Below are 12,073 nucleotides of genomic sequence, written 5' to 3' on the forward strand. Positions count from 1 at the left end.
ACTTTCTAACCTCAGAATTGCTTTTAAATACATGGATGGAGAAATACTAAAGAAATTGTTCACGACTTTTATTAGACCAAAGCTGGAATATGCAGCGGTTGTATGGTGCCCATATCTTAAGAAGCACATCAACAAACTAGAAAAGGTGCAACGACATGCCACTAAGTGGCTCCCAGAACTGAAGGACAAGAGCTACGAGGAGAGGTTAGAGGCATTAACCCTTAAACTGCGCATGGCGTATATATAAGCCCTCAGTAACATGTCCCACCGTGCGCATGGCATATATATACGCCCAAGGGTGCCAGGCCTGATTCAAATGGCCCACGGCTACACGGGGTTCACATTAGCTTCCTCAGGGCTCTTGTAAACAGACGCCATTTAAAAAAAAAAATTGTGGGCAATATTCGCAGGTGTGAGAGGCAGAGTACTGTTGGAGCAACCAAGGCTGGCGCACGCAGCATGAGCGAACAGCATTGCTGTTCAACTTGTGACCACAGCATCGCCGAAAAATGTCAAAATAAATATATAATTGCTAATATTTATCGATGACAATATTACAGATTACCCCTGACTGTGTTATAAATAACCAGGGTTGTGATAATAGCAGGATTGTTGTAATAATTAATGCTGTGGGACGAGTGATGCTGAGAGACGGAGGGAGATAGCATCGTTTACTGACTGTGTGGCCACCTGTTATTGTCTGCATTCACCATACCAGCTCAGTGGTTCTCTATGGTGAACACAAATGTAGATACTTATATATAATGTGTGTATTAGTGTAGTAACAGCAAAAGGATTATGTTGGGAGGAGCCATTTGGGTGACGGAGGTGACGTCTGCACGATTTGTCTGGCTGTGCAGAGGGTGGCCACTATGCTCTTTGGGCACTCTACAAGCTTAGGTGTACAGTTACGGTGCATACAACATGTAGATACTTATATATAATATGTGTATATAGTGTAATAACACTGGAAACAGTATTGTTGGGGGAGAAAGTTTAGTGCATGTGGCCTTGAGTGAGTGAGGTAGCCTCCAGCTGTGTGTATAGCGACGACTCTTAGTGCCTGAACTAGCTATATCAGCTTAGCTGTACAGTTGTGATGAACAAAACATATACATACTTATATATAACGTCTGTATATAGTGTCATAACACCACAAACGGTATTGTTGGGGGAGAAAGTTTAGTGCATGTGGCCTTGAGTGAGTGAGGCAGCCAATAGCTGACTGTGTATAGCGACGGTTCTTAGTGCCTAAACTAACTATATCTGCTTAGTTGTACACTTGTGGTGAACAAAACATGTAGTTTCTTATATATAACGTCTGTATATTGTGAATAAAGTATAAAACAGGATGGTGGAAAAGTGGGCGAGTGAGGCATTGTTGAGAGAGTGGCAATGAGTGATTGCTGGTGTGTGGCGGTAACTCCTCGTTGCTTTTCGACTCTCAATACCAACTTAGTGGTTCGTTATGGTGAACAAAACATGCAGATACTTATATATAACCTGTGTATAGAGTGTAATAGCAGCAAAACTATTTGTTTATTGTTTTATAAACATAATAATTGAATCACTAATATGCACACTATACTTTTGAGTATAGCGATTATTCACCACTTTTATTATATAAATATATTACAATACACACTATTGAATAATATTACTGCAAAAAAACTAAGAAAAAATCAATCAGAGACATAGAAATAATTAACCATTAAAGTGCGCATCACGTCATAAGACGTGTTGGACGTTGTTCCAGTCAACTGCGCATCACGTCATATGACGTGTTGGAGTACTACGCAAGATTTAAACAGCCCGCGGATACACGGGGTTCACCACACCTTCATCAGGGCTCTTGTAAACAGACGCCATTTTAAAAAAATATTGTGGGCCAAACTCCCGGGTGTTATTGCCCTCAGTATTGAGTGAGCAACCAAGCCTGATGCACGCAGCATGAGCTAACAGCACTGCTGTTCACCTTGTGACCACAGCATCGCCTAAAAATGCCATAATATACTTGTTTATGCTATTATGTAGCAATGATATTATTACAAAAGACCCCTGATTGTGATAAAACTGACCAGGGTTCTGATAATAGCAGGATTGTGGTGATATTTAGCGCTGTGCGCCATGGAGGGAGGAGTAATGCTGTGAGAGGGAGGGTGGTGGCAATGTCTTCTGACTGTGTGTGGCCACCTTTTATTGACTGCACTCACCATACCAGCTTAGTGGTTTGCTATGGTGAACACAAATGTAGATACTTATATATAACGTGTGTATAGAGGGTATAAACAGCAAGAGAAGGTTTGGAGCCGCCATTTTGGTGAGGGCGGTGGCATCGTCTGCACGACGCCACCGTGCAGACGACGGTGTTGTTTACTGGTTACCACGATGGTCTTTGGGCACCATACCAGTTTATTTGTACAAGTATGGTGAATAAAACAGGTAGATATTTATATATAATGTGTGTATATAGCGTAATAACACCACACAGTATTGTTGGAGGAGAAATATTAGTGCGTCTGGCCTTGAGGGTGGCAGCCATCAGCTGACTGTGTGAGGTCCTACGTCTTTGTGCCTTTACTCACCATACAAGCTTAGATGTACAGTTATGGTGAACAAAACATGTAGATACTTATATATAACGTCTGTATATAGTGAATTATAGCAAAAACAGTATTGTGGGAGGAGAATGTGGGCGAGTCAGATGACTTGAGGGAGGGCGGGAGTGGCTGGTTGGTACACGGCGGTCACTCCTCGTTACTTTTTGACTCATAATAGCTACTTAGTGGTTCGTTATAGTGAACAAAACATGCAGATACTTATATATAACCTGTTCATATAGTGTAATAACCGACAAAGTATTTGTTCACTAATTGATGAACATAATTGAATCAACAATATGCACACCATATTTTTGAGTAAAGCAATGATTCACTCATTTTATTATATAAATATATCAAACTACACACTATTGAATAATATTACAGCAAAAAAACTATGAAAAATCAGAGACATTGAAATAATTAGGTAATTATCTCTTTGTGGCAACTCCGGCCTGACAGCTGGCGAGCAACAGACCGCCTGGGACGCACGCCGAGTCAGCGCCTATAATTTGCCAGACTTCCCTGCCCTATAGCGGGCAATATATGCCACTTACGATTTTATTATTATTTTTCCCGTGATCAGTGAACACAAATTAACAGGTTAGGAAGAAAAAATAATTTTTTTTTTTTAAATTACAGTATCCACTCAATTTAACGGCCTCTTTTATACCGATCTGCCGGTATTAACGACCGGTTTGGGAGCCCAGTATCTGGAGCCTGCTATACCGGTCTGCGGTCGATATTGCCGACGGTCTGTATTGGGTTTGTTGTGGCATCAGCGTCCCCTCACATGGCGACCAGGCCGCCACCGACCTGGATCGTCCAGAGTCATATATTACATCTTAATTTTCTTTTAAAATGATTCACTTTAATGAAGAAAATTGTAAATTATTATTAATAAAATATTTTGAAACAGTTTTTATTAAGCAAAAGTCTTTGTTTTCTTATTAAATACTTTTTATAGTATGTATAGGCACTAGGTATTTTTTTTCCCACGGACCTAGTATGTACTCCGCCGGGCCATGTGTTCCCATTGTTTACCGTGAACTCGCGCGGCTAGCTTCAATTGTGAAGGATATTACTGTACTGTAATTGTGATCTTTTTAATTTACAAAATGCCAAAAGTTACCCAAAGGAAGCGCCTGACGGTTGCACAGAAGCTGGAGTTAATTAAGAAACTTGATAAAGGATATTCTCATGCACGAGCAGCAGCAGAGTTTAACATTCAACATAATTGTCAATAGTGAAGTAGAATTAGAACTCATGTGAATTAGTAGTAAGGTTAGCTGTTGTGTGAAGTGAGTGCCTGAAAATAAGTGTACTGTACATACAGTATGTACCCTGTATACAATATAAACAATATAAAACAAGCGCTGCAGAGGATGATGTAATCATCACAGCTTCGTAATCTTCAGCTTCATTAAAAGTAAGTCAATTTACCAATTTCATTATAGTATTTCAAGATATTAATTGTTTTTTTTCAACAAAAGCTACATATTAGTCTCTGCAAATGTATATTCTATCATCAGCAGAGAAAAGGTGAGCTCAAAATATTTCGTCTTGGCTAGCTCTCAGTGACAAGGCTCGATCGCCATTGTTATGGCATGGCCGCCACAGCCTGTGTCGTAACATTAAAAATACATTACCTGCACTGTTCAGGGTAAATCAAAACACATCTCTAAAATTTTATTAAGACAATATTAACTCACTGATTGATACATGAAATATTTTTCAATACAAAGGAATGAATCAATTTTTTCCCACCCATCTGGGCTTGATCAGACCGTGTTCACACATCATCCATGCAGCAGCCAGCAACTGGCTTAATCGTCGGCCGTGCACTAAATTGGAATGCAATTACACAATGAACTTTATTTAATTTTAGTTATACAGTATAAAATATATCCTACCTGAATGTTACTTGAAAAATTACCCGACCCGACTTAACTTCGGAAATAACGGAGCTCCGTAAATAACGACTAGGGCTCAGCCCCATATAGGCTGTTAAATTGAGTGGATACTGTACATGCGCCTGTGGGGAAGAAAGGATATTATACCCCGAGCATGTTAAGGGTTAAGTGATAATATCTTTGTGGCAACTCCCATCTGTCTGCGTGGGTGACGCTGACCGGCTCTGATGACCGCTCTGTCAACGCCCCCTTTTTGCCAGACTTCCTTGGTCAATTGTGCCCAAAATATGTCGCCTACGATTTTTTTTTATTTTTCCCGTGCTCAGGGAACACAAATTAACATTTTAAGAAGACAAAATAATTTTTTAGTATTTTTTTTTCTTCTGCACAGGGGTGTAAATGTCCTCAGGACCCCTGAGCAGTGGAAGGGTTAAATAAGCAAAAACTAGAAGACAGAAGAAAAAGAGGCGATATGATCACTACGTTCAAAATTGTAACAGGAATTGATAAAATTGATAGGGAAGAGTTCCCGAGACCGGGAACTTCAAGAACAAGAGGTCATAGATTTAAACTAACGAAACAAAGCTGCCGGAGAAAAATACGAAAATTCACTTTTGTAAACAGAGTGGTAGACGGTTGGAACAAGTTAAGTGAGAGGGTAGTGGAGGCCAAAACCGTCAGTAATTTCAAAGCATTGTATGACATAGTGTGCTGGGAGAGACAGGACACCACAAGCGTAGCTCTCATCCTGTAACTACACTTAGGTAATTACACTTAGGATATGAAATCAGCTGACCCCATTAGACTCCACCCCATTAAGTGTTGGTGGGAACCAGAGCGACGAAGGTAGCAGTAGGGGATCCAGCGGTAGTAGCAAGAGAAGCATAAAGCTGGAGATAATGAAAATGCTCTTGAAGCTCAGCTGAAGCGTGAGGAGCGCAAAGCTCGGCTTGAGCGAGAGGAGCATGAGCACAAAGCCCAGCTGAAGCGGGAGGAGCGCGAAGCTCAGCTGAAGCGAGAGGAGCATGAAGCCCAACTGGAGTGAGAGGAGTGTGAGCGCGAAGCCCAGATGAAGCGGGAGGAGCGCGAAGCTCAGCTGAAGCGGGAGGAGCGTGAGGCTCAGCTGAAGCGTGAGGAGCGTGAAGCCCAACTGCAATGAGAGGAAGGAGAAAGACAACTATGGCAGGAAGAAATAAAAGCGAAGAAGGAGGTTGAGATGCGTCGGGTGGAGTGCGGACTGCCCTCGGTGTCTGCTCGGCGGGATGACCCCAAGGTCCGGGAACGCGACCTACCAACCTTTGACCCTCTAGAGGCCGAACCTTTCTTCGACCATTTTGAGAGGATAGCGACATTGAAGGAATGGCCGGAAGAGGATTGGGCTGCGTTAGTGCAGAGTAGGTTGACTGGCGAGGCCAGGGAAGCTTATAATATGTTGGACCTTGAGAAATGCGCCGTTTACAACATGATCAAAAAAGCTGTGCTCCAATTGTATCAACTAACCCTGGAGGTTTACAGGAAACGCTTCCATGAGTGCACAAGAGCTTCCGGAGGGTCATATGCTGAAACTGCTCGGGACGTGGAGTGCAGGTTCCTGCGTTGGCTGAAGGCTGAAGAGGTGGAGACTATAGAGGAGCTGAAGCAGTTGATGGTGATGGAAAGATTCATGTCAATGCTCCATCCAGAGCTAAGGGTCAGGATCAAGGAGGCAGGTATTAGAGAACTTAAGGCTGCTGCAGACAGAGCCAACCTGCTGGAAGAGGCACTACATCTCGGGAAGGAGGGACCGCCTAGGCACTCGCCTCAATCAAGGTTTGGGGGGAACTTCTCGAGTTCAGGAGGAGCGAGGACGGGCAGAGACTCTCCCAAGAGTAGTTTACACAGTGAGGTGAGTCGGTCCAAGAGTTCAGGGGAACCGGTGAGGAGACTCCAAGGGGGGAACACCGGGACTGGTGCTGGAGTGAGGAACGCTGCCAGGGAGACAACGACCCGGGCGCAAAGAGGACCCAGGGGATGGCGGTTTCCGGAAGCGTTGCCCAAGTGACAGGTGGAGAGTCGCCTCCCAGGAGAGTCAGATGTTTTAATCGAGGCGGGCGCGGACACTTCGCACGTGAGTGTGGTCGCCCCAGGCAACGCGGAAATGTGGCACTGGTCAGAATGGACGACCAAGGAGCCAGGGATGTTTTAAGCGGATCTCCACTAGAAAGGGAGGAAAGATCCATCCTTTTATTTGTGAAGGTACTGTGAAAATAAAAGGGGCCGACCCCATTCCAGTGAAGATGTTGAGAGATACTGGAGCAGACTTTACCCCTGGTATGTGAGACCCTATTCCCTGAGGGATATGAGGACACCAGTGTGGGAACATTCTGAACTTCTTTACAGAGGCCATAAATTTACGAAGGCATAAATGAATAACTCCCACAGCTCCCTACACCTCTTTGAGGGCACAAGTTTCTGGTGCTGGGTCACCTGTAGGTCAGAGAACTCATCGACTGATGACACCTAGTAAATGGTGCCTACATTGGAGATGTGGTAGCTTCAGGAAGCCATTGGGCTCAACTTAAAATTGGTGTTTATTTACACTCAATGCTTGTTTTACACTCTAATATTTTAAAAGATTGAAAAATTTACTTTTTGGTATTGTGTTTTCCAGGGTAGAGGACTTGTTAGGTCATTCCACACATCAAGGCCTTGACTTTCGGGAAGTAAGCGGGTCCCTCGGAGCTACCAGTGGGCCAGGTCGAGGAGGTGCAGGAGTTTCCACTAGACAGTGCCCCTCCATGCCTTTAACACCAGACTTAGATCCAGATGCCCTTAGGCCATCCCCACCACGCAGTCAGTCCCAGCCCTCAGATTTAACCCAGGTAAAGAAACTCACAAAGGATGATCTCATGGAAATGGGTATTAATATTTAAAGTTTGCTTTGCAGGTTGTCCTTCTTAGCAATCTCCATGTGAGTGCACTCAGTGTATTAATTTAAAAATTATTATAGACTATACATCTTCTTGATTTAAATAGTATAACTGTGGAAATCACTTTAAATTTTCAGACACATTGGATCCGAAGGTCAGTCTTATAATTTAATAAGTTTATTAATTTATGTATAGTAAGTATGATTTTTGCATGTGACTAAGTTTTCATATTTTGAAGAACCGTGATATTCCAAAAACCTAGTGTTGAATGTAATGGAACGCCTCTTTCCCGTAGAACCTTGGTGGCTCCTTGAAGCTATCACACTGAGATTGCTTCATACTAATTTGTTAAATCAGTCATGAGAGTTCTTGTTTAGCCTAATATGGACCAGAGCCAGATCTTGGCTCCTTCCTCACAGAGACAAAAGGAGCAAGTGTCGATCTGCCACTCCACTAGGAAAGCATCCAGAAAGTTAACAAAGTATTACATATAACTTAAGGATTCACAGAAATGGACGCCTCGAACAGCTAAACATCTCTGCAAACGAATCACTTGGAATAATAGAATCACTCGAACTATCCCGATGAATAAAATATGAGATTAAGTATAATATTGATTAACCTCATTTATATGATCATGAAATGTAATACACGTAAATAGGTACAAATTTATTAATAATGTGGAGTAAGTGACAACCAAATGAATTTGTTAATTCATAGAGCTACCACCAGGTGACCCAGCCTCAACAACAGCTGGCTCTCAAGGTTAGCTCACAAGCTAATGAACAACTCATTGATGAACCAATGAACATGGGAGGGAGAGAGGCAGTAAGCTACTGGGGCTCTACCAGGAAGAGGCAATTCATTACAATCATTGCTGGGTTTCTGGAGGAAGCAAACTAACTGTGGAAAAGACAAGTTTCTTACCAGGGAGGAGCAGAGGTGGCAGGCACTTAGATGAAAGAGGAAACAAGGCCAGGACACATGGTCCAAAGCAAGATAAGACTAACTGGGACCAGGAACATTAACCCTTAAACTGCGCAATGCGCCTGCAGGCCCACGTCTGGTTTGTGCAACGGGCCTCTGGGCATTTTTATTTTTCACATAACCTTCAAAACTCCCTTGGCTACATGGGGTTCATATCAGCTTCCTCAGGGCTCTTGTAAACAGACGCCATCTTTAAAAAAAATCGTGGTCCACATTCCCGGGTGTGTGAGCCTCAGTAGTGAGTGACCAACTAAGGCTGGCACTCACAGCATGAGCGCACAGCACTGCTGTTCAGCGTGTGACCACAGCATTGCCTAATAATGTCAAAATATATATATAACTTGTATTATATAGCCATGATAGTATTATAGAAGAGCCTGAGTGTGATAATGACTGGGTACAATGTTCAAATATCAGTGATTCAATGCTGTTCACAATGTTCACAGCACTAGCCACAGCACCACTGCATTATTTCGTCCATCTAGGAATCTTTAACACTATCACGCACCCCACGAGCGCGCCACAGACTTTGACGTCATGGCCTCAATGATGCGGGCGAGCGTGCGGCGACGCCTAAATGTGTATACTCGTCTCAGTTTTCTCACCTTAATTCTGGTGCTACATCGTTCGTTTTGGTATCATTGTGTTCGCAATTAAATTCCCTACAGGTGTGTATAAATATAATGTCCAAAAGCCTGGCATGACTCTAAACAGCAAAGCCTAAAGTCGGCAAAAGTTACCCGTGAGTGCACAAAATCAGTAAAATGTGCATACTCGTTCCATTTTTCTCACCACAATTCTCATGCTACGTCGCTCGTTTTGGTATCATTGTGTTCGCAATTAAATTCCCTACGGATGTGTTTGAATATACTGTACAAAAGCCTGGAGTGCCTCCCCGCAGAAAAGCCTAAAGTTACCCGTGAACGAGCACCAATTTGTATACTGCAACCTAATGTGTATACTCATTCAGTTTGATTACATAAATTTTCGTGTTACGTCTTTCATTTTGGTACCAAGTTGTTTGCAATAAAAAGGCGCGTATTTTAAAAATAGTCCCATAATAATAGAGCAATAACTGGAATTTTAACAAATATTTTAAAATTTTGACCAAAAACCTATTTATAATCATATAAGTGTTCGGACATCAAGTTTCATGTTGCATCTTTCATTTTGGTATCAAATTGTGCGCATTCTAAAGGCGCTTATTATGATACTATCCCGAGGTTGATTGGATAAAAAATGAATTTTATACAAATATTTTTGTAGTGGACGCAAGTCCGATCCAAAGTTAGGACTCGGGAGAAAAATAATGGACGCGAGTCCGGTCCAGAGTGACTGATAGTGTTAAATGACTTCTTAGGTTCCTTTTCAAAATAAACGTGTGGTCAGTTATTCATTTACAGGAATTAGTGACCAGGATTGTGATAATAACAGGATTGTGGTTATAATTAGCATTGTGCGTAGTATTGTGGAAGGAGGAATTTTGGTGAGGGAGGGAGGGAGGGAGAGAATTTAAGTAGCCTCACTGTGTGTGTGTGGCACCCACTCTTGTTTTGCTCACCATACTAACTTAGTGGTTCGCTATGGGGAACACACATGTACATTGGTATATACAGTGTGTGTATATAGTGTAATACCAGCAACAGGAGTATGTTGAGAGGAGCTATTTTGGTGAGGGAGGTGACGTCGTAATTGTAGCGTCGTCTGCTGTCTGCTGTGTGATTTCTCATGCAGTGTATGGTGGCAACTATACTGTTTGGACACAATACCGGCTTACTTGCATAGTTCTGGTGAATAAAACATGTAGATAGGTATACATAACATATGTAAATAGTGTAATAAAAACAGTAAGAGTATGGTGGGAGGAGGGGTGATGGCGAGTACGATGTTGGAGGAGAAAGGGAGGACTGGCTGGATGGGTGTGGCAGCTCACACTCGCAGAGTTCTGAGTGTGTTTATGGTGTGTGACAGCATAGTGTGTAAATGTGTTGTAAATATACATAAATGAACCTGAAACATTGGTGTGAATAACAGTATGGAGGGAGGAGCGGTGATGGCGAGTACGATGTTGGAGGAATAAGTGAGGACTGGCTGGCTGGGTGTGGCTACTCACACTCGAGGAGTTCTGTGTGTGTTGATGGTGAATGTATATACTGTGTGACAGTGTATAGTGTGTAAATAGATTGTATACATACATAAATTAGCATGATACATGGAAAATATGTGCAACATATGTGCACACAAGTGTCATGCACGTAACACACTGTCTTCGGACAGTACGGATGTTTTACTGCCATAATATAGTGTACGTGTTCATTATACATAGGATTAGCACGTAAAAACAAATAAAATGTATTTGGAACTGTGCGCAAAAAATGAAAAATATATTCGCGGTAACTCGCATGCCACGCCTCGGGTGCCCTACTAGCCTTGGGAGCGTACGTCACGGGCGAACGGGGAATGATGACGTCATGCGCCAACTTACGGACCCTATAGCAGCCAAAGTACGTACAATGTCGAAATTTTTTTGACATACCCATACTGAGGGAAGGGTTTTTGACACTTAAAAAAACAAAAGAATTTTTTCCAGAGAATTTATTTCCTGCGCACTGGGGAAGGGTGTCATATTTGGAAGCCGAGCAGTTAAGGGGTTAACCAAATACTGGACCACAAGTAGAGGACCCTGTTAAAATCTAAAACCCAGATCCTGAATATCAGCCCAGAACATGTTGGATAAAATTGAACCAAGGCGGTTTACTTACGACTATCATGGACTTGAGGATTGACCGTAGGCTGGCTAGACTTTGACACTGTAATTACCTAAGTGTAGTTACAGGATGAGAGCTATGCTTGTGGTGTCCCGTCTTGCCAGCACTCTTTGTCATATAATGTTTTGAAATTACTGATGGTTTTGGCCTCCACCACCTTCTCATTTAACTTGTTCCAACTGTCTATAACTCTGTTTACAAAAGTGAATTTTCGTAAATTTCTCCGGCAGCTTTGTTTCGTTAGTTTATATCTATGACCTCTTGGTCTTGAAGTTCTAGGTCTCAGGAATTCTTCCCTATCAATTTTATCGATTCCTGTTATTATTTTGAACGTAGTGATCATATCGCCTCTTTATCTTCTATCTTCTAGTTTTTGCATATTTAATGCCTCTAACCTCTTCTCGTAGCTCTTGTCCTTCAGTTCTGGGAGCCACTTAGTGGCATGTCGTTGCACCTTTTCCAGTTTGTTGATGTGCTTCTTAAGATATGGGCATACATAAGATACAACCGCTGCATATTCCAGCTTTTGTCTAATAAAAGTTATGAACAATTTCTTTAGTATTTCTCCATCCATGTATTTAAAAGCAATTCTGAAGTTAGAAAGTGTAGCATAGGCTCCTCACACAATGTTCTTAATGTGGTCCTCAGGTGATAGTCTTCTGTCTAGAAATACGCCTAGATCTCTTTCTTTATCAGAATTCTTTAAAGATTTCTCACATAATTTATAGGTTGTATGGGGTCTATGCCCCCCCTATTCCACATTCCATAACATGGCATTTATTCACATTAAATTCCATTTGCCAAGTGTTGCTACATATACTTATTTTGTCCAGGTCTTCTTGAAGGGTATGGCAATCATCTACGTTTCTTACCTTCCCTATTATCTTAGCATCATC

The 12,073-nt window shown here is 42.2% G+C and overlaps 1 protein-coding gene across 7 annotated transcripts in view; it reads left to right on the top strand.

Annotated features, from left to right (window-relative positions):
* sei (seizure) overlaps positions 1–12,073 on the top strand; it is a 1,036,232-nt gene that overhangs the window by 996,215 nt on the left and 27,944 nt on the right. For all 7 annotated transcript variants that reach the window (XM_069310832.1, XM_069310834.1, XM_069310833.1 and 4 more), the window contains one exon: positions 7,164–7,374. In XM_069310832.1, the coding sequence (XP_069166933.1) occupies positions 7,164–7,374 (211 nt within the window). The remainder of the gene's footprint in view (positions 1–7,163; positions 7,375–12,073) is intronic.

Source organism: Procambarus clarkii, chromosome 68, assembly GCF_040958095.1.
Source record: "Procambarus clarkii isolate CNS0578487 chromosome 68, FALCON_Pclarkii_2.0, whole genome shotgun sequence".
Taxonomy (NCBI): Eukaryota; Metazoa; Arthropoda; class Malacostraca; order Decapoda; family Cambaridae; genus Procambarus; species Procambarus clarkii.